General features: G+C 36.6%; 1 protein-coding gene across 9 annotated transcripts in view; it reads left to right on the forward strand.

The window, feature by feature from the left end:
• The window catches only part of ANKRD17 (ankyrin repeat domain 17), a 160,367-nt gene extending 136,981 nt beyond the window's left edge, over window positions 1-23,386 (forward strand). For all 9 annotated transcript variants that reach the window (XM_061145803.1, XM_061145804.1, XM_061145805.1 and 6 more), the window contains 7 exons: window positions 1,920-2,069; window positions 3,420-5,056; window positions 12,784-12,981; window positions 20,343-20,591; window positions 21,111-21,289; window positions 21,697-21,861; window positions 22,781-23,386. In XM_061145803.1, coding sequence (XP_061001786.1) covers window positions 1,920-2,069; window positions 3,420-5,056; window positions 12,784-12,981; window positions 20,343-20,591; window positions 21,111-21,289; window positions 21,697-21,861; window positions 22,781-22,840 — 2,638 coding nt within the window. In that variant the 3' untranslated portion in view covers window positions 22,841-23,386. The remainder of the gene's footprint in view (window positions 1-1,919; window positions 2,070-3,419; window positions 5,057-12,783; window positions 12,982-20,342; window positions 20,592-21,110; window positions 21,290-21,696; window positions 21,862-22,780) is intronic.
• The last annotated feature ends 2,585 nt before the right edge of the window (window positions 23,387-25,971 follow it).

Below are 25,971 nucleotides of genomic sequence, written 5' to 3' on the forward strand. Positions count from 1 at the left end.
ATGTTAATACTTTCAAAACTGGGAGATTTTACATAAAATGTTAGGTCATTGTGTGTCTGCTCCACCGGCATAGATACTGGCTTTTGGTTGTGAACTAATTTCTTTAAGGTGATAGATTGTCTTATTCTTCCTTGTCACCTTGAAGCCCAGTAGGTAGTGTCTGCCACATGCTTATAAATATTTGGAGAGTGAATAAATATTGGTTTTAACTATTCTTGTCTTCAAATCATAGAATATTTTTACTTCAAGAGTTTTAGAGCTAAAATATTTTACTGTATTTTGCTTGGAATTTTTAAAATAACGTGTGTTAAAAAGTAAAACAGTATCCCAGAAACTGAAAGGTGGTATCTTACCACCTACCCAGAAAGGATGTGATCCAAAAAAAATATAATGTACATTTCTTCTCCTGTTTTCGGCCAAGACTTCCCCTCAACCTCCATCCTGTCTTCATCTCTCTGTCACACGGCTGTTGAACTAATTAAAATCGTAACACCAGAGTTCATTCTCATTGTTAGTCTCTCAGTCATGTCGGACTCTTTGCAGCCTCATGGACTGGGATTCACCAGGTTCCATTAGCCATGCTCTCATATAAAATAAGATAACTCCATTTTTTGCATGCAGTTTTACACTTGATCTTAGCCAAAAGGCCGAGAAGCGATACATGCATGCAGTTTTATTTATTTGTTTTTGGCTGCCCCGGGTCTTCATTGCTGTTGTGGGCATCTCCAGTTGCAGCACTTGGGCTCCTCTTGTGATTTGTGGGTTTCACTTGTTATAGCAAACAGACTCTGGAGCACTTAGGCTCTCTAGTTTCGGGTGCCTGGGCTTAGTTGTCCCAGGGCATATGGGATCTTAGTTCCCCAACCAGGGATCAAATTTTCATCCCTTCCTTTGCAAGGCAGATTCCCAAACACTAGACCACCAAGGGAAGTCCCTGCATGCATCTTATATTATAGTATACAAACAAATTCTTAACTAATTTAAAATAATGATCCCTGAGTTATGTTCTTTAAGGGAAAAGGAATTATCAGGTGACTTAGTTATATATGTAAAAGGGCAGGGAGCAAGGTTTGTCAACACTACTGTTTAAAAAAATTCTAATTTAATAATCTATTGTGAATAAATAATTTACTTATTCATTAAAGCATAATTGGCTCATTCTTTTCATTGAGAGTTATACTGTTTTTCTTTTAGAAGTATTCTTTAGTTTAGACTTGTAAGAAATTTATATCTACCTTTCCTGAATCTGAGTAATTTTATGTTAAGTGGGTTTTGCTTTTTGGAATTCCAACAGACTTTTTCTGTTTCCTCACACAACTAAACATACCTTAGCAAGTGTCCATATTTGTGGATAATCATTTGAAGGCCTCTAGAAGAATGCAGGAAAACAATAAATTTTTAATATCATCCTTTCAGTTATATATTGGGTAATAAAAACAAGAATGTAAGTCAGACACCTAAAGGCACTCACAGGAAGCCTTTCTTAACTCCTTGGGCTAGATTAGACACCCCTATCAGTGTGTCTTTATGATGCCCTGTTAGAGCACTTATGACATCGTGTTATGATTTTCTCACTTGGTTTCTACATCGTCAGTATATGTGGGTGGGAACCCGTCTGTCTTACTTGCCATTAGTATTTGCATTTACACAGTGTATGTCTACATGGATGTGCTTTATGGATCGTAATGGAGGATAAAAGTCAAAAAAAGCAAACAGTTTTTGGTAATGAGATGAGCAACTCACTCTCTCTTTTTTTCTGTGGCTCTTAGTTGCCTTGTATCATTTAGGATGAGACTAGGTAGAAGAGGCTTATTCAACAATGTTCTGCATTTATAGAAACATATTTTAGTATAACTGTCTTAATTACAACCACTGATATTTATGATTTATCTTAATTTATTTTTCCAACCATTAAACAGGTCAAAGAAAGTATCTGTTCCGTCAACTGTGATATCCAGAGTGATTGGAAGAGGAGGCTGTAATATTAATGCTATCCGGGAGTTCACTGGTGCACACATAGATATTGATAAGCAAAAAGACAAGACGGGAGACCGGATAATAACTATAAGGCAAAATTCTGTCTCTTATTTTTTTTCCCTTTATATTTATTGCACTAGAGCTTAAAAATTATAGATAAGCATTTGAGTTTTCAATGAAACTTTGTATTTAATAGCGTACTTTTAAATGAGAATTTGATTTGTGTTGGAGAAGATAACTCTTAGAATTTGTTTTTCTAATTTATATGTTCTTAGTATTTCAAAGGACTTTAAAATAATTTTTCATTTTTGTGTGTATGACAAAAATTTGAATAATTTTTCCTTATATAAACATTTAATAAGGCATTCTTAAAACTTATTCTGAGAATTTTTAAGAGGGATTGGATTTCTAACATATTTTAGTAGTTTTCCATCTTTCTCTTAAGTTAGCATTTGAGATTTATTATTCCCAGATTGTATACTTAGAATATGAGCTCAGTAATAGACTTAAATCTAAAGTAGATATTTGTTTTGAATTGAATATTTGAGTATTTCTGTGCTGTAATTCCTTAAAATAAAGATGATGTTGTAAGAAATCATAAGGTTGTGATAGACTGGTGCCCTTCCTGGTAATAGAGGGGCTGATAGTTTAATAACTTGCCTCAACAGGATAAAGGCAATTAACTCACTCTGTTTTATACTTACCCTCCTCTCCTGTCTTTTTTATGCCTCTCCTGGGGTAGGTGTGGTCACACTTGTCTTATCCAGAGAAGAGGGAAAGCAGAAACCCTTTATGAGTAATTTCCACCTCAGGATTTCCATAAGGTTTTCCTGTCAGTCACATATATTCCTAAACATTGAAGACTGGGTTTTGACCTTATGACCATTGTTGGCATTATCAGGGTTTTTCTCCTATTTTGAGACATCTGTCCAAAATAGTTACAATAATCACTCTACTTATAAAGAAGCCAGTAGTAAACATTCTGTAAATAGAGTCATTTTACATACCTGAATTTAAAATAAAGGACTGTTTTCTTAGTCAGTGATATTATTGTTCTTGCTTAATTGTACTGCTTTTAATATTGATCAGTTTAACTTAATGGTAACAATATGGATTATGTAGGATTTTAAGTGCAGTGATTTTTCAATCTAGAATGTATTTCACAGTAGGAAAATGATAGCTTAGCCTGAGGCAACAATAGTGAAATTAAGTTTTTTGAAAAGAAGTAATTTGTTTCTCCTTTGAAAAATATAGTGGTGTGTTGGACAGTGTATCGCTTTGCTTGCAAAATACCTCAAAAATAGAAAATTTGCTGCTGAACTTTTTATCTGTTCTTTGTATATATGTGCATACCTATGCAGGGCACACACAAATGAATTTAGGCCTTATGTATCTTAAAAAGGGGAAATTGGACCTCATTTTTTTTTTTGGTCAACTTGTAGGGGTGGCACTGAATCAACAAGACAGGCAACTCAGTTGATCAATGCTCTGATCAAGGATCCAGACAAAGAAATTGATGAACTCATTCCAAAGAATCGTTTGAAAAGCTCCTCAGCAAATTCCAAAATTGGGTCGTCAGCACCTACCACCACCGCTGCTAACAGTTCCTTGATGGGGATTAAAATGACGACGGTAGCTCTGTCATCAGCATCTCAAACTGCCACAGCGCTTACTGTGCCTGCAATTTCTTCTGCATCTGCTCACAAAACCATTAAGAACCCAGTGAATAATGTGAGGCCTGGTTTTCCAGTTTCTCTGCCATTAGCATATCCTCCTCCACAGTTTGCACATGCTTTGCTTGCTGCTCAGACTTTCCAGCAGATCCGTCCACCAAGGTTGCCCATGACCCACTTTGGAGGTACTTTTCCACCAGCTCAATCCACTTGGGGTCCTTTTCCTGTCAGGCCTTTGAGCCCTGCCAGAGCTACTAACTCGCCTAAGCCTCACATGGTGCCTCGCCATAGCAATCAGAATAGCAGTGGTTCTCAGGTGAATTCAGCAGGTTCTTTAACTTCAAGTCCAACAACTACAACCAGTTCATCAGCTTCAACGGTGCCTGGTACATCTACAAATGGCAGTCCGAGTTCACCTTCAGTTAGAAGGCAGCTTTTTGTCACAGTTGTGAAGACATCCAATGCCACCACCACAACAGTCACAACCACAGCAAGCAACAACAGCACTGCACCCACAAATGCCACATATCCTATGCCTACTGCCAAAGAACACTACCCAGTATCATCCCCATCTTCCCCATCACCACCAGCCCAGCCAGGAGGAGTTTCTAGAAACAGCCCTTTGGATTGTGGAACAGCATCTCCCAATAAAGGGGCATCTTCCTCTGAACCGGAAGCAGGTAGTCCACCAGTAGTAGAAACAACAAACAGTAGACCTCCAAACAGCAGCAGTTCTTCTGGGAGTTCATCAGTTCATTCTGCTCAGCAACAGCCTCCGGGATCTGCTTCTCAGGAGCCAAGACCACCTCTTCAGCAGTCTCAGGTTCCTCCCCCGGAAGTCAGAATGACTGTCCCTCCTCTAGCAACCACAAGTTCTGCTCCAGCGGCGGTGCCTTCTACTGCCCCAGTGACTTACCCTATGCCTCAGACACAAATGGGATGCTCCCAGCCTCCTCCTAAGATGGAACCCCCTGCTATTAGACCACCCTCTCATGGCACAACTGCCCCTCACAAGAATCCAGCTCCAGTGCAGAATTCATCTGTTGCAGTCCTTAGTGTCAATCACATTAAAAGACCTCACAGTGTTCCCTCCTCTGTCCAGCTACCTTCGACCTTAAGTACACAAAGTGCTTGTCAAAATTCAGTACATCCAGCAAATAAACCTATTGCTCCCAATTTCAGTGCCCCCTTACCATTTGGGCCCTTTAGCACATTGTTTGAAAACAGCCCGACTTCTGCTCATGCCTTCTGGGGAGGATCTGTTGTTTCATCTCAGTCAACACCAGAATCTATGCTATCAGGAAAATCCTCATATTTGCCAAATTCAGATCCTTTACATCAGTCTGATACTTCTAAAGCTCCAGGTTTCAGACCACCATTACAGAGACCTGCTCCCAGTCCCTCAGGTAAGTTTGTATTTTCTGACATTCTGTACCTGCTCATTTATACAGATGATGCAACAACTCTGGTTATTTTCTAATACTTTTACTCTGATTGGGCCAGATGGACAGACTGTTGTACTAAATCAAATGCTGTTGTGAGTATTGAGTGTATTTAGTATGGCATTATTATTTTTTTAAATCTTTTTAGAAACTACAATGGATTTTACCTTATATTTACCATAAGTAAATTTCTTCATCAAATACATTTTTCTCTCTCAAAATAAAAAAACAAAGTCTCTTATATTTTAATTTAATAAGGTAATGCCATCAAAAGGTTGCTTTCATTTCAAATTAAAAATACCACATATTTTAAAAATTCTACTTCGGCTTTACAGTCAATTCTGCCTTCAATCTGCACCACCCCCCACCTCTGATATCCGCAAATCTGATCTTTTTCAACGAGTTTGTTTGTTTTAAATTCTACATATAAATGAAAACATAAACTTTGTCTTTGTCTGTCTGACTTGTTTTACTTAGTTTGATGCTCATGGCACATCCATTTTATCAGAAATGGCAGAATTTCCTCCTTTTTAAATATATATATGGCTGAATAATATCCCACTGTGTGTGTTTATGTGCCACACACACACACAGTGGAATATTCAACCATATTTTTTTTTAAAGTGTATGTGTGCCACAACTTCTTTTCCATTCATCCACGAATGGATACTTAGGGTTTTTTCCATATCTTAGCTATTACAAATAATGCTTTTATGAACATGAGAGTGTAGGTATATTTTCAAGTTAATATTTTTGTTTCTTTTGAATGTATTTCCAGAAGTGGAATTGCAGGATCGTTGTGGTAGTTCCATTTTCAGTTCTTAGAAAGATCCTCCATCCTGTTTTCCACAGTGGCTGTAGGCTGATTGTGTTTCAAATACTTACTTAATGAGCAGATATAGCTGGTAGCTGCGATATTGCACAGCACAGTTGTTGAACACATTTGTTAACATAAAAAATTCTATTGGGCAGTGCTGATATTTAAAGAAGATCTAAAGATCTGGTTTTGAGTGGTTGCTTTTTCTTTTTTAACTTTTTACTTTGAAATATTTGTTATAGAAGACTTCTTCTATAATTACCCAACTTCCCCTAATGTAAACATCTTATATAAAATGATATATTTATTAAAACTAAGAAATTAATATTGGAACAGTATTAGACTAGAGACTTTATTCATACTCCACAATTTACCAATAATCTTCTTTTTCTATTTCCATGCTCTACTGATGTCTAAAAATATTATTTACACCTTTACAGAAAGGTTGCCAACTAGATGTGTGTGATTGGAGAGATGACATTCTGGGACTAATGGGAACTGATTGTTATGTTTACCTATTAGCACATAAATATAATGTAATGAACATGATCAGTAAATATTTCTTTGCTGGGAGTTGATTGAAACATTTTTTGTGTATTTTCAAAAGCAGTTTCTCCTGAGTACTAAAACAATAGAATCAATATAATTTATTGTAAAGCTTCATATGCTAATACATTGGTAATACTTTTTTTTTTTATTGGAGTATAGTTGATTTACAATGTTGTGTTAGTTTCAAGTGTACAACAAAATGTATCAGTTATATATGTACATATATCCACTCTTGTAGAGATTGTCTCCCCATATGGGCCGTTAGAGTAGCAGGTAGAGCTCCCCACGTTGTACAGTAGCTTCTTACTTATCTTATATACAGGAGTGTGTGTATGTCAGTCCTGATCTCCCAGTTTCCCCTTAGCACCTGGTACCCGTAAGTTTGTTTTCTACATATGTACAGAGCTATTTCTGTGACTTTATTTTTGTTTTGTAGACAAGTTTTTTTTTTAATTTATACTCCTTTTTTGGATTCCATATACGAGCTCTATCATATATCTGTCTTTCTCTGTCTGACTTCACTCAGTATGACAATTCTAGGTCCATCCATGTTACTACAAATGGCATTATTTGATTCTTTTTTATGGCTGAGTAATATTCCATTGTACATATGTACCACATCTTCTTTATCCATTCCTCTGTTGATGGACATTTGGATTGCTTACATGTCCTGGCTATTGTAAGTAGTGCTGCAGTGAACATTGAGGTGAATGTATCTTTTCAAATTATGGTTTCTCCAGGTATATGCCCAGGATTGGGATTGCTGGGTCATATAGTGTGTTAGTCGCTCAGTCATGTCCGACTGTTTGCAACACCGTGGACTATAGCCTGCCAGGCTCCTCTGTCCATGGCATTTTCCAGGCAAGAATACTGGAGTAGCTTGCCATTTCCTTCTCCAGGAGATCTTCCCGACCTAGGGATCAAACCCAGGTCTCCCACATTGCAGGCAGATTCTTTTACCTCTGAGCCACCAGGGATCATATGGTAGCTCTGTTTTCAGTTTTCTAAGGAAGCTCCATACTGTTCTCCATAGTGGCTATATGAATTTACATTTTTACTGGTAGTGTAAGAGGGTACCCTTTCCTCCATACTCGCTCCAGCATTTATTGCTTGTGGGCTTTTTGATGGTGGCCGTTCTGACCAGTATAAGGTGATACCTCGTGTAGTTTGCATTTCTCTAATAATTAGTGATGTTGAGCATCTTTCAGTGTGCTTTTTGCCACCTGTATGTCTGCTTGGAGAAATGTTTACTTATATCTTTTGCCCATTTTTTTGGACAGGGTGTTTGTTTTTCTTATATTGAGTTGCATGAGCTATTTATATATTTTGGAGATGAATAAGAAATGCTTTTTTATTTAATTTTTGTAAAGTTGAAATTCAGTGAAAATACTTCACTTTTCAAAAAATGTGAAATCTAGGTGATATGTTCAGTTCAGTTCAGTCACTCAGTCGTGTCCGACTCTTTGCGACCCCGTGACCACAGGACGCCAGGCCTCCATGTCCATCACCATCTCCCAGAGTTAAACCAAACTCATGTCCATTGAGTCGGTGATGTCATCCAACCGTCTCATCCTCTGTTGTCCCCTTCTCCTCCTGCCTTCAACCTTTCCCAGCATCAGGGTCTTTTTAAATGAGTCAGCTCTTCCTATCAGGTGGCCAGAGTATTGGAGTTTCAGCTTCAACATCAGTCCTTCCAGTGAACACTCAGGACCGAATTCCTTGAGGATGGACTGGTTGGATCTCCTTGCAGTCAGTCCAAGAGACTCTCAAGAGTCTTCTCCAACACCACAGTTCAAAAGCATCAAATCGTCAGCGCTCCGCTTTCCTTATACTCCAGCTCTCACAACCATATATGATTATTGGAAAAATAGCCATAACCTTGACCAAACAGTCAAGGTTTCTTGGCAAAGTAATGTCTCTGCTTTCTAATATGCTGTCTAGGTTGGTCATAACTTTCCTTCCAGGGAGTAAGCATCTTTTAATTTCATGGCTGCAATCACCATCTGCAGTGATTTTGGAGCCCAGAAATAAAAGTCAGCGACTGTTTGCACTGTTTCCCCATCTGTTTCCCATGAAGTGATGGGACCGGATGCCATGATCTTAGTTTTCTGAATATTGAGCTTTAAGCCAACTTTTTCACTCTCCTCTTTCACTTTCATCAAGAGGCTCTTTAGTTCTTCTTCACTTTCTGTCATAAGGGTGGTGGTGTCATCTACACATCTGAGGTTATTGATATTTCTCCCAGCAATCTTGATTCCAGCTTGTGCTTCATCCAGCCCAGCATTTCTCATGATGTACTCTGCATATAAGTTAAATAAGCAGGGTGACAATATACAGCCTTGACGTACTCCTTTTCCTATTTGAAGCCAGTCTGTTGTTCCATGTCCAGTTCTAACCGTTGCTTCCTGACCTGCATACAGGTTTCTCAAGAGGCAGGTCAGGTGGTCTGGTATTCCCATCTCTTTCCCCACATTTTGTTGTGATCCACACAGTCAAAGGCTTTGGCATAGTCAATAAAGCAGAAATAGATGTTTTTCTGGAACTCTTGCTTTTTCTATGATTGATCAGGTGGATGTTGGCAATTTGATCTCTGGTTCCTCTGCCTTTTCTAAATTCAGCTTGAACATCTGGAATTTCATGGTTCACATATTGCTAAAACCTGACTTGGAGAATTTTGAGCATTACTTTGCTAGCGTGTGAGATGAGTGCAATTGTGTGGTAGTTTGAGCATTCTTTGGCATTGCCTTTCTTTGGGATTGGAATGAAAACTGGCCTTTTCCAGTTCTGTGGCCACTGCTGAGTTTTCCAAATTTGCTGACATATTGAGTGCAGCACTTTCACAGCATCGTCTTTTAGGATTTGAAATAGTTCAACTGGAATTCCATCACCTCCACTAGCTTTGTTCATAGTGATGCTTTCTAAGGCCCACTTGACTTCACATTCCAGGGTGTCTGGCTCTAGGTGAGTGATCACACATGTGATTATCTAGGTTGTGAAGATCTATTTTGCAGTTTTTCTGTGTATTCTTGCCACCTCTTCTTAATATCTTCTGCCTCTGTTAGGTCCATACCATTTCTGACCTTTATCGAGACCATCTTTGCATGAAATGTTCCCTTGGTGTCTCTAATTTTCTTCAAGAGATCTCTAGTCTTTCCCATTCTATTGTTTTCCTCTATTTCTTTGCATTGATCACTGAGGAAGGCTTTCTTATCTCTCCTTGCTGTTCTTTGGAACTCTGCATTCAAATGGATATATCTTTCCTTTTCTCCTTTGCTTTTCACTTCTCTTCTTTTCACAGCTATTTGTAAGGCCTCCTCAGATAGCCATTTTCTTTTTTGCATTTCTTTTTCTTGGGGATGGTCTTGATTCCTGTCTCCTGTACAGTGTCAGGAACCTCTGTCCATAGTTCATCAGGCACTCTGTCTATCAGTTCTGGTCCCTTAAATCTATTTCTCACTTCCACTGTATAATCGTAAGGTATTTGATTTAGGTCATACCTGAATGGTCTAGTGCTTTTCCCTAGTTACTTCAATCTCAGTCTGAATTTGGCAATAAGGAGTTCATGATCTGAGCCACAGTCAGCTCCCAGTCTTGTTTTTGCTGACTGTATAGAACTTCTCCATCTTTGGCTGCAATGAATATAATCAATCTGATTTTGATGTTGGCCCTCTTGTCATGTCCATGTGTAGAGTCTTCTCTTGTTTTGTTGGAAGAGGGTGTTTGTTATGACGACTGTGTTCTCTTGGCAAAACTCCATTAGCCTTTGCCCTGCTTCATTCTGTATTCCAAGGCCAAATCTGACTATTACTCCAGGTGTTTCTTGACTTCCTACTTTGGCATTCCAGTCCCCTATAATGAAAAGGAATCTCTTTTGGGTGTTAGTTCTAAAAGTTCTTGTAGGTCTTCATAGAACTGTTCAACTTTAGCTTCCTCAGCGTTACTGGTCGGGGCATAGACTTAGATTACTGTGATATTGAATGGCTTGCCTTGGAAACGAACAGAGATCATTCTGTTGTTTTTGAGATTACATCCAAGTACTGCATTTTGGACTCTTTTGTTGACTATGATGGCTACTCCATTTCTTCTAAGGGATTCTTGCCCACAGTTGTAGATATAATGGTCATCTGCATTAAACTCAGCCATTCCAGGCCATTTTAGTTCGATGATTCCTAAAATGTTGACATTCACTCTTTCCATCTCCTGTCTGACCACTTCCAGTTTGCCTTGATTCATGGACCTAACATTCCAGGTTCCTATGCAGTATTCCAGGTTCGTATGCAATATTGCTCTTTACAGCATCGGACCTTGTTTTAATCACCAGTCACATCCACAACGGGGTGTTGTTTTTGCTTTGGCTCCATCCCTTCATTCTGTCTGCAGTTATTTCTCCACTGATCTCCAGTAGCATATTGGGCTCCTACTGACCTGGAGAGTTCATCTTTCAGTGTCCTATCTTTTGCCTTTTCATACTGTTTGTGGGATTCTCAAGGCAAGAATACTGAAGTGGTTTGCCATTCCCTTCTCCAGTGGACCACATTTTGTCAGAAATATGTTAAGAAAGACTAAAATTTGGAGAAGAAAATGGCAATCCACTCCAGTACTCTTGCCTGGGAAATCCCTGGACAGAGGAGCCTGGTGAGCTGCAGTCTGTTGGGTTGCAAGAGTCAGACACAACTTGGCGACTAAACCACTCACCACCACAAAGTGAATATATGCCTAAAGATAACATGTGAAAGGATATTTGCCATATACTAGCTAGTTTTTTTGGGTGGGTGGGGGTGGGGAATTAACCAGGAAGACTTGGGATTTTTCCATCAACTTCCATTTTATATTTATTTGCAATGACCACTATTTTTACTAATACTGTAAAACTATGAAACTAAAATGAATAAAATTACTAATGGTTAAAATACTAAAATTAAGATTTAGAGAAAATGGAAATAGTGTTTTTTTTTGGAAAAGTATAGACAAAGGACACAGTGCATAGGGAGGTGAAGTTTTAAGGGGTGTGCAGTGATTAGAGCCAAAATTAGCCGTGAAGTTCAACTTGAGAGTCCATCAGTGGGAAGTGTTAGATTCAGGTCAACACAGGCATGTTTGCCTTCACAGCTATACCACTATTTCTACACCCGAGAAAAGAAAACTTAATTCAGTAACAGCACCAAATATGTAGGATGATCATGCCAGATACATCCTTTATGCCTATACATTCTGTTTTCTCTCCTTTTGATGCAGCCATCAAGGTTCACACATTGCCTTTGGCTATTAGGTCTTTTTGATCTCCTCCAGTCAAAAACATCTCACCACCTCCTTTTGTTCTTCTCAACATTGAATCCTTTGAAGAATGTCCTACATTTCAGATTTGCCTGTTTTCTCAATCCATGGTTACATTCTGGTTAAACATGTCTAGCAGGAACATCAGATAGGAAATGTTTAACCTCACACCGCATTGTATCAGGAGGCACTCAGTGACAAGACTGTCCCTCAGTTAGCTTGGAAAGCATGGTCACTTTAGTTAGCGTGCTGATCATCAGGTCTCTTTATTATAAGAGTATATCTACAGTCCTTTATAGTTTTTTGTTTCATTTTTTGAGGGTTTTAGGTTTTTTTTAAGTAGCACTCTAGTTCACAGCAAAATTGAGAGAAAAGTAGAGATTTCCCATACCATCTGCCTCCATACAGGCATAGCCTCCTTTATTAGCAGCATCCCCCTCTAGAGTAGTACTTCTGTTACAATTGATGAACATACATTCACATATCCTTATCAAAGTCTGTAGTTTACATGAGGGTTCGCTCTTGTAATGCTGTACATTCTGTGAATTTGAACAAAAGTCTAGTGATATGTATTCAGCATCATTCTATCATCCAGAGTCTTTTCAGTGTCTTAAATATCCTCTGTGATTTGCCCACTCATCCCTCCCTCCCCTTGTGTGTTTTTTTTTAATGTTTATTTTTAATTGATTGATGATTGATTTCTATAAGTTTTTTTGAAGATAAAATTTGATACAGCTCCTTGCCCACCAAACCTATGTAAATTTTAGTGTTATATTAAATCTCCATGTATTCTATAATAAATAATAATCTGTCAAAATCAAAATTAAATATAAAATATTTTTCATGGTAATTTCCTTTTTATAGCTATCTTTATAAAATAAAAGGGGAGATAATGAGTCAGAGTGGACTGGAAGAAGTAAGCAAGGAGAAATTTTTTTAATAATCCAAAATATATTTGGATTTATTAGACACCTCTTGGAATTTTAGGTTTTTCTAGTTATATATCTTAAGGGTAGCTATTATAAATTATGATTTATCTTCTACATTGTAGGTATTGTCAATATGGACTCGCCATATGGTTCTGTAACACCTTCCTCTACACATTTGGGAAACTTTGCCTCAAACCTTTCAGGAGGTCAAATGTATGGACCTGGGGCACCCCTTGGAGGAGCACCCACAGCTGCTAACTTTAACAGACAGCATTTTTCCCCACTTAGTTTGTTGACTCCATGTTCATCAGCATCAAATGGTGAGTAATGTACAGTAATTCTAGAGGAAGAGTTTGACTTTATGTTCCCTTTAAAAAAAAGTTTTAAAGTCTTTCAAAGTTTGGAATTTTTAAGTTTTAAATCTCTTAATAATTTAAATACTATACCTGGAGAAGGGAATGGCAGCCCACTCTAGTACTCTTGCCTGGAGAACCCTATGTACAGAGGAACCTGGCGGGCTACAGTCCATGGGGTCACAAAGAGTGGAACAGGACTGAAGTGACTTAGCACGTGATAAACCATAATTAAAAAGAATATGGAAAGCAGTATATATGTACATATACCTGTATGTGTGTACCTGTGTGTGTGTGTATGGTATATATATATACCATATGTATATATATATATATATAGATTGAAGGCAAAAGGAGAGGAGTGTATATTCTACACCAGAAACTAACAAAAAGTTGTAAATCCTATACCTCAATAAATAAATAAATACTAGAAAAATGCAATTTATGTTCTTGGCAATCTGAAATTAGGAGGAATTTAAATAGATTCTCCAGGTTTTTAAAGTATTAGAATCAACTTCAGTTCTATCAAACCTAGAATATTGTATTTTTGAGGTTTATTTCTAAGACAGATCATTTTTTGAGAATCAAAAGTCTTGTTTTGTCACCTATTGATTTACATTTACTTTTAGATTTGAGAATATAGCTTCCAAGAAGAAGGATTTGTAGCCTTATAGTATAAGGCTACTTTTTTATCTACTTTAATTCTCTGCTACATACACAGAGAATTCAACTCACATTAAGAGAATTCTGTAATAAGGGTAGTAAGTTTTTTTGTATTTGTGTTATTTATTTATTTAGTGAGGATAAAGACATCAAACTGCTCTCAGTTTGAGGAAATTTTAGTAAGAATTTTTTTTTTTAAGTTTTAACAATCTCTTCTAACAACATTAGAGCCCAGTTAATAGAGAGTGATTAACTGAGTGAAAGAGTTAAAAAAAAATTCATATTTGAGAGATTTGTATGTCTGCCAGTGAAAGCATGAATGTATATAGTGAATTTACATACTGTATAGTTTTTCTTGTGTTTGTCAAATAACAAATACTTTCACATGGAATATTAAATATCCTTGTACAGGTGTCCCTAAGTTTAAAATAAATGGCTTAAAAAAGAATTCAAAGTGACAATGACAAAAACATGCCAGAAATAATGTAATAAGTATGCAAATAAGGTACCAAGATAAAAGGAAAAAAGTTCACAGCGATTTCTATTGAGGATATTTTACTTATCTTTGAAAAAGCTGAAGAAAGTTTCTTAAGAATCATAATTGAGATAAAGTGAATGTAGTCTAACATAGCTATTTAGCCTGGTTTATCTAAACTTAAACTATTAATAGAACATTGAAAGTAAATATAGCTTTAAGGAATAACTGATTATGACATTTTAGTCTTAACTATCTGGAAGTTACAGCCTCAGTTATTTAAAGCTGTATTCAATACAACATAAACTTGTGTACTGGAAGAATATGGATATTTAGTTCATTATAAGGAAGATCGATGGGGCTTCCCAGGTGGCACTAGTGGTGAAGAATCCACCTGCCAATGCAAAAGACATAAGACACGCATGTTGGATCCCTGAGTCGGGAATGTCCCCTGCAGGATGGCATGGCATCCCACTCCAGTGTTCTTGCCTGGAGGATCCAATGGTCAGAGAAGTCTGGTGGGCTATAATCCATGGGGTCACACAGAGTCGGACACAACTAAGAACACACACACACTGCTGCTGCTGTGTCCCTTCCGTCGTGTCCGACTATGTGACCCCATAGACGGCAGCCCACCAGGCTCCCCCGTCCCTGGGATTCTCCAGGCAAGAACACTGGAGTGGGTTGCCATTTCCTTCTCCAATGCGTGAAAGTGAAGTCGCTCAGTCATGTCCGACTCTTAGCGACCCCATGGACTGCAGCCTACCCGGCTCCTCCATCCATGAGATTTTCCAGGCAAGAGTCCTGGAGTGGGGTGCCATTGCCTTCTCCGCACACACACACAAATTATCCTAAAACGTTTTTAATAAATCTTTTCTGCTTTTGAACCATGAACCCCTTAAGGTAGACGTGTTGTTTTTCTTTTTTAAGGTAAACATGTTGCATTTGTTTACATCTCTAGGGTCCTTTCAGTTCAGTTCAGTGGCTTAGTCCTCTTGGACTCTAAGATAGCATGAAGAACCCTTGTATATTTGCCCCACCCCCATTCACTACTTGTTAACATGTTGCCACACTTCCCCCCCCCCCCCCCCCCCCCGTGTGTGTGTGTGTGTAGAGTATGTGTAGGGATTGTAGGGGTTTCTTATTGTTCCATTTTACAGTTAGTTGCAGACACAAACTGATTTCCCCTAAATACTCCAGATTATAATATTTTGGAATCACAAGAATTTTCTCTTCCAAAACTACAATGCAGTTATCAACTTCTGCAAATTTTACTTTGATACATTATTATCTAATATATAGTCCATACTCATATTTCACCAGTTGTCCCAATAATGCCTTTATTATCCCCACTTTTTCAAGATTAAAATCAGTATCACAGATTGCATTTAATTCCCACGTCTTTTTAGTTTCAAATAACCTGAAACTGTTTCCTTAGACTTTATGAATCTTTCAAAGAAAGCTTTTTTTTTTTTTTAAGGTTACAGATCAGTTGTTTGGTGAAGTGGTTCAATTTGTTTTTCTGGTATTTCTTCATTTTTAAGTTTAAGTTATATATTTTTGACAGGAACATTCTTATTAGTGTTGCAGCCTTCTCACTGTATTATATTAGAAAGTATAAAATGTCAGTTTGTGCTGTTAACTTTAATCACTTGGTTTCATAGGTTTCTACACTTTCAAATAGTCATTTTTCCCTTTGTAATTTGTTTGAAACTGCTCTTATTCCTCATCAGACTTTCAGGCAGAATATAAGGAAATAGGGAAGAAGTAGAACTTATCTCAGTAGAACTAATAGTTTTGTTTTTGTAACCATGTTAATATTCACAAATTTAAAGCAGAATCAACCTCGATGAAGGGAAAAACACTAAAATTGAATATAAATGGAAATATGTAAACCTATCTGCATTTTAAATTACTAACATAAACCTACTAAAAGAAAAAGAAACAATCTAAAAACTCTTAAAGACGTTAGTATTTTGTAAACCCAAAAGAAAAATAGACTACAGACAAAATCTTCACTTCTACTTAGGACATTTGTATTTTATGTCATGGATGAGCGACATATAGGTTTAACTATGTAGGTTATATTATAGGGCTGAGCACATGAATAAATAAGAATACTGAAAATTATGTAATCCAGGGCTCTGATTGTAGGAAGAGAAGAATGTAGAATAAGGCAAGGAAGAATGCTGTGAACTTGTACTGGAATTAGAGGATCAATATGAACTCATGATTTTAAAATGACATTATGTTTTGGATTGAATCACATAAAGTTGCCATTTCCCCCCCACAACTATCTACTGAAAAGGGCCTAGAAGCAATGGATCTTCAGCAGCAGTAAGCACATTCAGCATCCAGATCTGTCTGTTAGAAGTTTTAATCCACTAAAAGAAACTAGGGCTTGTTGGGAAAATAGCTGATTTGAGAGCTGGGGCAGGAAGAGTATAAGGGAAGTCTGCAGAAAGTCTTGTAGTGTCAGAAAGTAATTAAGTGCTTAGATGGTTGGGGCATGTCAGAGGAATGCAGGATATAGCTTGAAGGAGCTCCCACTAGCCAAATTCAGGACAATGTAACCATCAGAATGAATGATGTCAGCTCACTGGATAAAATAAGAAATAGAGTACGTAATGGTTATAAATAAAATTTTAAAATGCATACGGGGGACTTACAGTGTCATTACAGTATGATGACGACTCATAAATGTAAAAGGAATTACAGTTGGAGTCATCATTTTGCAACTGTTAGACTGGTTGATTCAGCCAAGATTCTCAGACTTTTCCCTTTATTACTGAACTTTTAACTAGTTGGCTTTTCATTACCTACCCAGGTTCAATCCCTGGGTTGAGAAGATCCCCTGGAGAAAGGGAATGGCAACCCACTCCAGTATTCTTGCTTGGAGAATTCCATGGACAGAGGAGCCTGGTGGGCTACAGTCCATGGGGTCACAAAGGGTTGGACACAACTGAGCAACTAACAGTACTACTAATTAAAAAAAATCTTAATGCTTTTTATTGACCATTTAGTTTGTTTTACCTGACTTCTGATTCTACTTTATGTTATCTGTTCACATAAATGTCATTTCGTATTTTTGTTTATTTATGGTAGTCTTTTAAAATTTTGTTTTTCATATTTATCTATATATTTTTCATAAAAATTGCCATTCTGGATGCTGTTGGAAAACTAACCCAAGAAGCATGACTTATTCTTCACAATATATTTATCTGGTTTTTAGGTATTTGAACAGGTTTTATCAACACTTCTCCATGCATTCCACTTCTCTTTTTCCCTTCTCCTATATAGGATGTCAGGACATGATATTAGGACTCTGGCAAATTAAAGTAGGATGTGGGGTCATGGGTCCCTTACTTCCAAATAAAAGTTAAAAAACAAGAAAGCAGAGAACCTTCCTTGAGGCTGCAAAACAACAGACGGGTGATGCCCAAGATCCTTCTGCATACAGGCTAGGCAGAGATCCCCTGAGCCCTTATCCCACTCAAGCTGCTGAGATCTATCCTATCAGTGCTCAACCACTCCATGCTTTGAGTACTGATCACTGGCGCTCTGTGAGTTTCAGGCTTTGGCAAATTTAGTCAGTGGGTCATTTTGACATTTCAATCTTATAAGGCTCTTCTGTATCTAAAAACAGTAAAAATAATAATAGTAATGACAGTTTTTTTAGCGAAAAAATTAACTTTACATCATGACTCTGTACACATATACCTGTGTGTGACTGAAATATATCTATAAAACAATACTTACATCCTTACAATATATGTTCATGCTGGTATTTTTACTCTGTTTTCTTTAACCTTCAAAAAATTGTTTTGTTACTCATGACTAACCACAGTCATCTCATGATGTTAACGCTGAACTGAGGCATGATAGTCCAGTACAGTTTTCCTGCACGAGCACTTTTTCCATTTGTAAGTCACATTGCTCTTCCAGTTTGAATTCGGAACTGAAGTGGATTTACTGAAGCTGAAGTTTCAGGGTATCTCATTTGCAAGGGGCCCTGCCAAGGTCCTGTACCGAGTTTTGTACTTGTATTTTTTTTTCTCTAAAACAGATTCCCAAGATTGTATTCCAACAAAACCCGTAAAATCTGTTTTTTCTCTGTAAGTTAGCACATTTAATAACATGACTCTGAATTAGATTTTGCTTGTTTATCGTGACTAAAGAAATTATAATAATTAGGGATAAGAAGAAAAATTAGGCTCTTTTCATAGCAAGGACTATAGACCTGGGAATCTCAAGCAAAGTGGTGCTTACCTCCAGGCTATGTGGGGTGGTCTTTGAAACCGTCCAAGATTTGAGACAGCTGTTCTCTCTCTTTAGAGGATTTATGGTCTCTCACTCATAGTCTGTTTATTGTCAGTCCTCTACTACGGACTCTCTTTACGTATAGGCTTCTTCAGAGATATCTTGTATGTAGCCCTCAAAGATTCAGTTCATAGTTATTTAAATCAGTTTTTCTGTTTTCAAATAAATTGTAGCTATGCACTATGCAGGTAACTGTTTTGACTTTTTAAGCTTCAAGTTCCTCTACAGTTTAGACTCTTATTTAATTTTAAATGTGCTTTATATTTAGACTTTGATAAGAAAAGTGTGGTTGGTTTTGGTTTTCCTTCTTCACTGTGGTGGCTTCCCTGGTGACTCAGTTGGTAAAGAATCCGCCTGCAATGCAGGAGATCCAGATTCGATCCCTGGGTGGGAAAGATCCCCTGAAGGAAATGGCAATCCACTCCAGTATTCTTGCCTGGAAAATCCTATGGACAGAGGAGCCTGGTGGACTACAGTCCATGGGGTCACAAAGAGTCAGACACTACTGAGCATCTGAGCATGTATTAAAAAAAAAGGAAAAGAGCTTGAAATATATCCCAAGTTCTACTCTAAAAAAGGTAGTGGTGGTTGTTTTGGGCTTCCCTTGTGGTTCAGCTGGTAAAGATCTGCCTGCAATGCGGGAGTCCTGGGTTCAAAACCTGGGTTGGGAAGATTCCCCTGGAGAAGGGAAAGACTACCCACTCCAGTAGTCTGGCCTGGAGAAATCCATGAACTGTATGTATAGTCCACGGGGTCACAAAGAGTCAGACAGAACTGAGCGACTTTCACTTTCTTCACTATAGTCTATAAAGAAACTAAATCACTAATGAATATTCCCAAATTGCATATGTTAAGAACTAGCCTTGTTTTGATAAGTAAAGCTTAAATTGCCACTTCTAAGAGTGTTGGAATAGCCATAAGATACAGTGAATCACTTGGGTTATGAAACATAGCCTTCTGTTGGTATTCTGTCAGCATATTAAAGTTCTGTGAAGTCCTGATTTAAAGAAACTTTACTTTTTTTTAAACATAGAACCAAGGGACAAATATTCCCAAGGAAAATAGTCTGAAAATTGCCAGTACAGTCAGTGATTTTCCCCACCTCCATTTTGTTGTCATTGTTGTTTCTTTTTCATTTAAACATTGTCTTCTCGTTGCTCTGGTGTTATATTTTACTTATGGTCAAGGGCAAATTAATTTAAATATTAATTAGTGTGCAGGCAGCATTCACATTTCACATTCTACTATCCCAAAACTAAATAGGAAAATTGTGAGCCAAATTAGAAAATGACTGCAAAGTCACAGAACTTTAACCAGATTTTAATATACATAATTTATTATTTAAGCATTATACTCATATTTCTAAAATTTTGTTTACAAAATTGCAGGCTCTACCCATTATACAGAGTGAAGTAAGCCAGAAAGATAAAGACCAATACAGTATACTAACGCATATATATATGGAATTTTAAAAGATGGTAACGATAACCCTATATGCAAAACAGAAAAAGAGACACAGATGTACAGAACAGACTTTTGGACTCTGTGGGAGAAGGCGAGGGTGGGATGTTCTGAGAGAATAGCATTGAAACAAGTATACTATCAAGGGTGAAACAGATCACCAGCCCAGGTTGGATGCATGAGACAAGTGCTCAGGGCTGGTGCACTGATGGGATGGGGAGGGAGGCGGGAGGGGGGATTGGGATGGGGAACACATGTAAATCCATGGCTGATTCATGTCAATGTATGGCAAAAACCACTACAATATTGTAAAGTAATTAGCCTCCAGCTAATAAAAATAAATGAAAAAAAAAAAAATTGCAGGCTCTATAGAGACAGTGTTTATTATTTCCCAATATCTTTTCTCTAGATTCTCCTGCACAATCTGTATCCTCTGGAGTTCGTGCACCTTCTCCTGCCCCATCATCAGTACCTTTAGGGTCAGAAAAGCCCAGCAACGTCTCTCAGGATAGAAAAGTTCCAGTCCCTATTGGGACGGAACGTTCTGCACGTATCAGGCAAACTGGAACTTCAGCTCCGTCTGTTATTGGAAGTAATTTGTCCACATCAGTAGGACATAGTGGCATCTGGTCCTTTGAAGGGATTGGTGGCAATCAAGGTATGGTATGCTATTCTGCTTATCAGAAGTTAAGTTTATACATTTAACTAAAGTATTTAAATAATTTTAATTAAAAAAGCAGTATTTAATTATCATAGGCATTCTTTTAAGAAAATCTGTGTTCATATCTCTTCATTTGGACTAATCAATTTATTTAAGAGTTTGGAACTTTTTTGTTCACCTGTGATCTCTGAGTTAATCATTGCTTAGTATAGTTTAATGCAAGCATATTATTCTCTTCATCATATTAAGGAGATATTAATATTTCCTTTTGGGCTCTTTAGTTTTATCTTAGCTTTTTTTTGTTTTGTAACACAGTGTTTAGGTTACATTACTAGGCTATTGTTTCACTACCTACAAACATGGACATATTGTGGTAAAGATATAAAAGTAGGTCATTATTCTGAAGGCATTCACAAGCCAATGTAGAAAATATTAGAAATATATAAAGTTTTTTTTGCTGTTTTCTGATTTTAAATATCTCCAATTATTTTTTTCTGCCTCTTCATCTTCCCTCAGACAAAGTAGACTGGTGTAACCCTGGGATGGGAAATCCTATGATTCACAGGCCAATGTCTGATCCAGGAGTATTTTCACAACATCAAGCAATGGAGCGAGAGAGTACAGGAATTGTAACTCCTTCTGGTACATTCCATCAGCATGTTCCTGCAGGATACATGGACTTTCCTAAAGTTGGGGTAATGGTGATTTAAAAGCATGTTCATTAGTTCTAAATGATTAAAGGATTTTCTGATTATTAGCCTTATTTTACTTCCCATGTATAAGCATTTGTGAAATGGTGCTGGAGCTTTGGCTTGAAATTATAGGTGAAAATCTAGCTAAAATATAAATGTTTATAAATCCTGATTTTGTCCGAGTTGTTTAGAGAAATGTTTTTTGACAAAAGATTTTATATACTAGGCTTATACTGTCTTCTGTCTAATGCTGGAAGAAATCATATATTGGAAAATAATTTTTAAATCACTTAGATAACTTACATGTTCCAAAATGAGGTGAAGTTTCCAATACAATTTTAGGGTATTGATTATACTGTGAAAAATAACCAGTGACTTCAGTGTGCATAATCTTTGTTTTCTTTTTTAAGGGTATGCCTTTTTCTGTGTATGGGAATGCAATGATTCCTCCAGTAGCACCACTTCCTGATGGTGCTGGAGGACCCATATTTAATGGCCCTCATGCTGCGGACCCCTCTTGGAATTCCCTGATAAAGATGGTTTCAAGCTCCACAGAAAATAATGGCCCTCAAACGGTAAGACCGACCATTCCATGAACCTTTATTTAATGATTATGAGCTGCCAAGGGGCTTCCCTGGTGGCTCAGACAGTAGAGAACCCACCTGCAGTGCAGGAGACCCGGGTTTGATCCCTGGGTTGGGAAGATCCCCTGGAGGAGGGCATGGCAACCCACTGCAGTATTCTGCTCTGGAGAATTCCACGGATAGAGGAGCCTGATGAGCTACAGTCCGTGGGGTCGCAGAGCGTTGGACACAACTGAGCTACTAAGCATAGCACATAGCTGCCAAGACAGATGTAATAGAGATAAATCATGGTTGTGAGAGAGTTTGGTGAATATGGGCAGTTGGGGAAATTGAGCGAAATTTATTATAGCAGAAATATAGCAGAGGGATATGGAAAAGGGTACCAAAGGTAGTGGTTTGGGGCTAAAACTAGGAAAGACATAATATATTCCATTGAGTAGCAGGTGGTAGATAAAAGATTTTAAGTTGTAAAGTTTTGTAATTTTATGTATCAAAATTTACTAGTTGTGTGAAAAGGTGCATCTAGAGGTTATTTGTTAAAAGTATTATAAATGTCAAAATACTATGTAATTGTGAAAATGCTTAGAGATGGTTGTATATTTTAACTTATTGTGGTGTATATTTAATACCTGATTTTCATTCCACAATCATCAACCTGTATGTACTCAGATAATGGTTTTTTAAAGATGATGGTAATTCAGATCCTGTTTGAGGGATAAGAGTAGAGGCAGGAAAGCAAGAGATAATAGTGGTTTTTCACTGCTTTTCTTTATTGTTTCCCAGTATGTTGCCAGTTGACTGAGAAACTTAGCTGGTTTAGTTCATAAATATTCCTTAGTGATTAAGAGTTTTATTTTAATCAAGTACATGTTAAATACATATTTAATAAAACGTGTGCTTTATATTCTAGGTGTGGACTGGACCCTGGGCACCTCACATGAACAGTGTGCATATGAACCAGCTTGGCTGATGAGGATCAGCTTGTTAGCCTGCAGATTCCTTTTCATTCAGAGGAAATCACAAGTGGCCGAAAAAAAAAATTATGCTCCCAAATCATTCTACTGATGTGCTTGACTGAAGTGTGTAGGCTTTTTGCAGAAGAACTTACTAACTGACCTATTTTCTGTGAACATTTGTGACTGCCCATTCCCCATCATCATCCGTTTTACCTTAGTTAGCCTTTTTCTTATCATTTTTCTTTTTTTCTTTTCCCTCTTCCCCTTTGGACATAACTTTCTGTTGAAGCTGTTCTTTGGCTGGTTGGTTTTAGTACTGTAAACTGCTTCTGAGCAAACACGGAAATTTAGCAAAATTATGTAAACTTGATCCTGAAGTTTTAGAATGGCAAATAAATGTACAATTGTTTACATAACAGAAAAGGCTAAGCAGAAAGTAAATTTCAATATGTCAGTATAGAGGCTCTACTTTACGTAGACTTAAATTAATGTGAGATATGTACCTTCATATTCAGAAATCTGGATGTTTCCTTCATACATTAAACTATTAATAAGTATAACTTTTCTGCTTGTGTAATTTAAGTATAAAGTAAAACAATGGGCATTATCAGTGAATGTTTCCTGACGCTGGCTTTTAAAATACCCATGCTGCTTTCCTTCTGAGTTTGTCTGCAGCAAGGCACATGTAGAGTAAGAAATTTTAACACTTTTTCCTGTCTTTTTATTCTCTTGTCACACTTTTAAAACCTAACACACACTTCTCTCTTCACTCTTTGTTTCTCTCCTCACCCTCACCACTAATACCAGTAAAATTTTCTTTCTGATCGTGAAATAATTCTATAAAGATTTTTACTCTAATGGCTGCTACAGAGAGATGGAGTATCTGCATCATCACCTGTGGTTTCTTCTAATCATAATCAGTCTTTCCGAGAATTTAAAAAGCCACCACTGGTTCCCAGTCAGCATATACAAGCTCTTAATATACTGTTTATTATTAAACAATTCAATGTACTATTTTATATTGGATAATATTGATTCTTAACATTGGCTTTGGAGTCATCAGGAGTCAACATAAAAATTCCAGTTTTCAATAATTTACTTAAAGTTTTTTTTTTTTTTTCCAAATTTTAAAGCCTTCTTAATTTCCACACTTGTTTGTATATTATCAGTGAAAGGGATGAACAGCTAACTTGGGGCAAGTAATAAAATAAATTTGGTATTTGTCATTAAGACAACTTATGGTAGACATGAATACACAGGTTACAAAATAAAGCCTCTGGTTTAACCTGTTTATGTAAGACACAGGGCCACACTAAACTACTCAGTGGGATTTATCTATTCATTTCACTTGAAAAAATAAACAGTAACATATTCCAAGAAGAATATGTGTCCTACCCTGTCTCATGTGATACAATAAATTATATGGTTGAAATATAAAAGAAAGTAAGCATAAAAGTGAAGTAATGTCTTTAAAAAATAATAGACATAATTCCTCATTGGTGAAACATAAACATTAACTAAAATTCAAATAGATCACCCAGGTTAACAATATTAATATGGTTCCTTGACTGTTCAAGTAAATTAAATGATTTCTTTTACTCTGGTTGCCTAAGTAAAAAGTAAAAAGATTTCTCAAACATATCCAAAAATTTATAAACACATTTGTACCTTTTAATTTAGGAGGTGGTCTTAAAATATATATAAATTTGTTTTTCTCCCTGTCTGTGATTGATACAACCATATTTTAAGGGAAAGCTAAATGATATCCTACAAATAAATGTAGCTATGACATAAAATTGCACTTTACTAAGAAAGGGGTATAATGCTATTTAACAGAGTATTTTATGTATGACTTTTGCCACTATCCTATAACTTTTTGCTTAGTTTCTTTTCTGTGTTTACTAGGGTTATTTTCTTAATTAAAATAATCCTGCTAGGTAACAGATACCACCCAGTATTTATCACAACACATGACTTGTGTTGACTCACAAAAGTGAATTTCTTAAGATAGGGTGTCTTGCTAAAAAACAGAAAACTTTTTTTTTTTTTTTTTTTTTTTTACTTCAAAGCTATGGGACAGGGGGATATTGAATGCTCCTAGTTTAGTTTTTGGGATCAGGCTTGTTAAATATAATACCATGGTTTTAGAAGTCTGTACTGGGAACATTTTTCAGATACATTTTTTATATTTCAGATGTAATGCAGTGCACTTTTATTTGAACAATAAAAAAAAAATCATCTTTTGAGACCACGCAGGTCTTTTTTTCCCCCCTTTTTGGAAAGTATGTGGTATGTATAATTGCAGACTACATAAGGTATTTCTTTTCTCTTATATTCTTTTAAGAAGCAGCTTAACTTTTAGATGTAACAGTTAGGTTAGTTCACACTTTAAATCCCAAAAGAATTAATATCCCAATTACTGTGTAATCTGTTTATACCAATTATTCCATTTTAGAAATGATTTTGTGTACTGGTGCCAAGAGAATTCCCATGGTATGCCTTTTCAACATATACTTCAGAATATAGCAGTATATTCCAAAAAAGTGATTTTAGTATTTATGTGAAAGGTATTTTTCCCTTCTGTTTCCTGTTACTATAAAGTTAAATCAGTCTATTAGTAATTGAAAATTACTTTTTTTTGGTAATTACTATACTTATCTTACAATCATTTTTCTTCTCAGGAAAAAGGAGGTAAATAGTTTACTAATAGTTCCTGTCTTGTTTTTCATGAAAATATTATTCTATTTTTCTATTGATTAAAATGACCTAATTATACATTTCATAAATATTTTTGCACACTTACTTTATTTTTAAGAACAATACAAAGTGTTAGATTAAACAGATAAATCTGGCGTGACATTTAAAGAATGCTAGAACTTTCAAATAACAAATTTTTAACTCAGGATTATTTCAGAATGATTCAAAATATCAAAGGAAGACCATTTCACTGTTTTTCGTTAGATAAATGCATCTATTCAGATGTCTTTTAATGTTTGGAATATTTACATTATAATTTGTAAATTCTAGATGTTCCTGAATCTTTTTGGAAATATATATATCCCAGATTAAGCAAGTCACAACACTCAGTTAACTGAGAGTATTGTGAATTAACTGCTGTAAATTCCAAATGATTGGAATTTAGGAT

This window comes from Dama dama, chromosome 6 (genome assembly GCF_033118175.1).
Source record: "Dama dama isolate Ldn47 chromosome 6, ASM3311817v1, whole genome shotgun sequence".
NCBI lineage: Eukaryota > Metazoa > Chordata > Mammalia > Artiodactyla > Cervidae > Dama > Dama dama.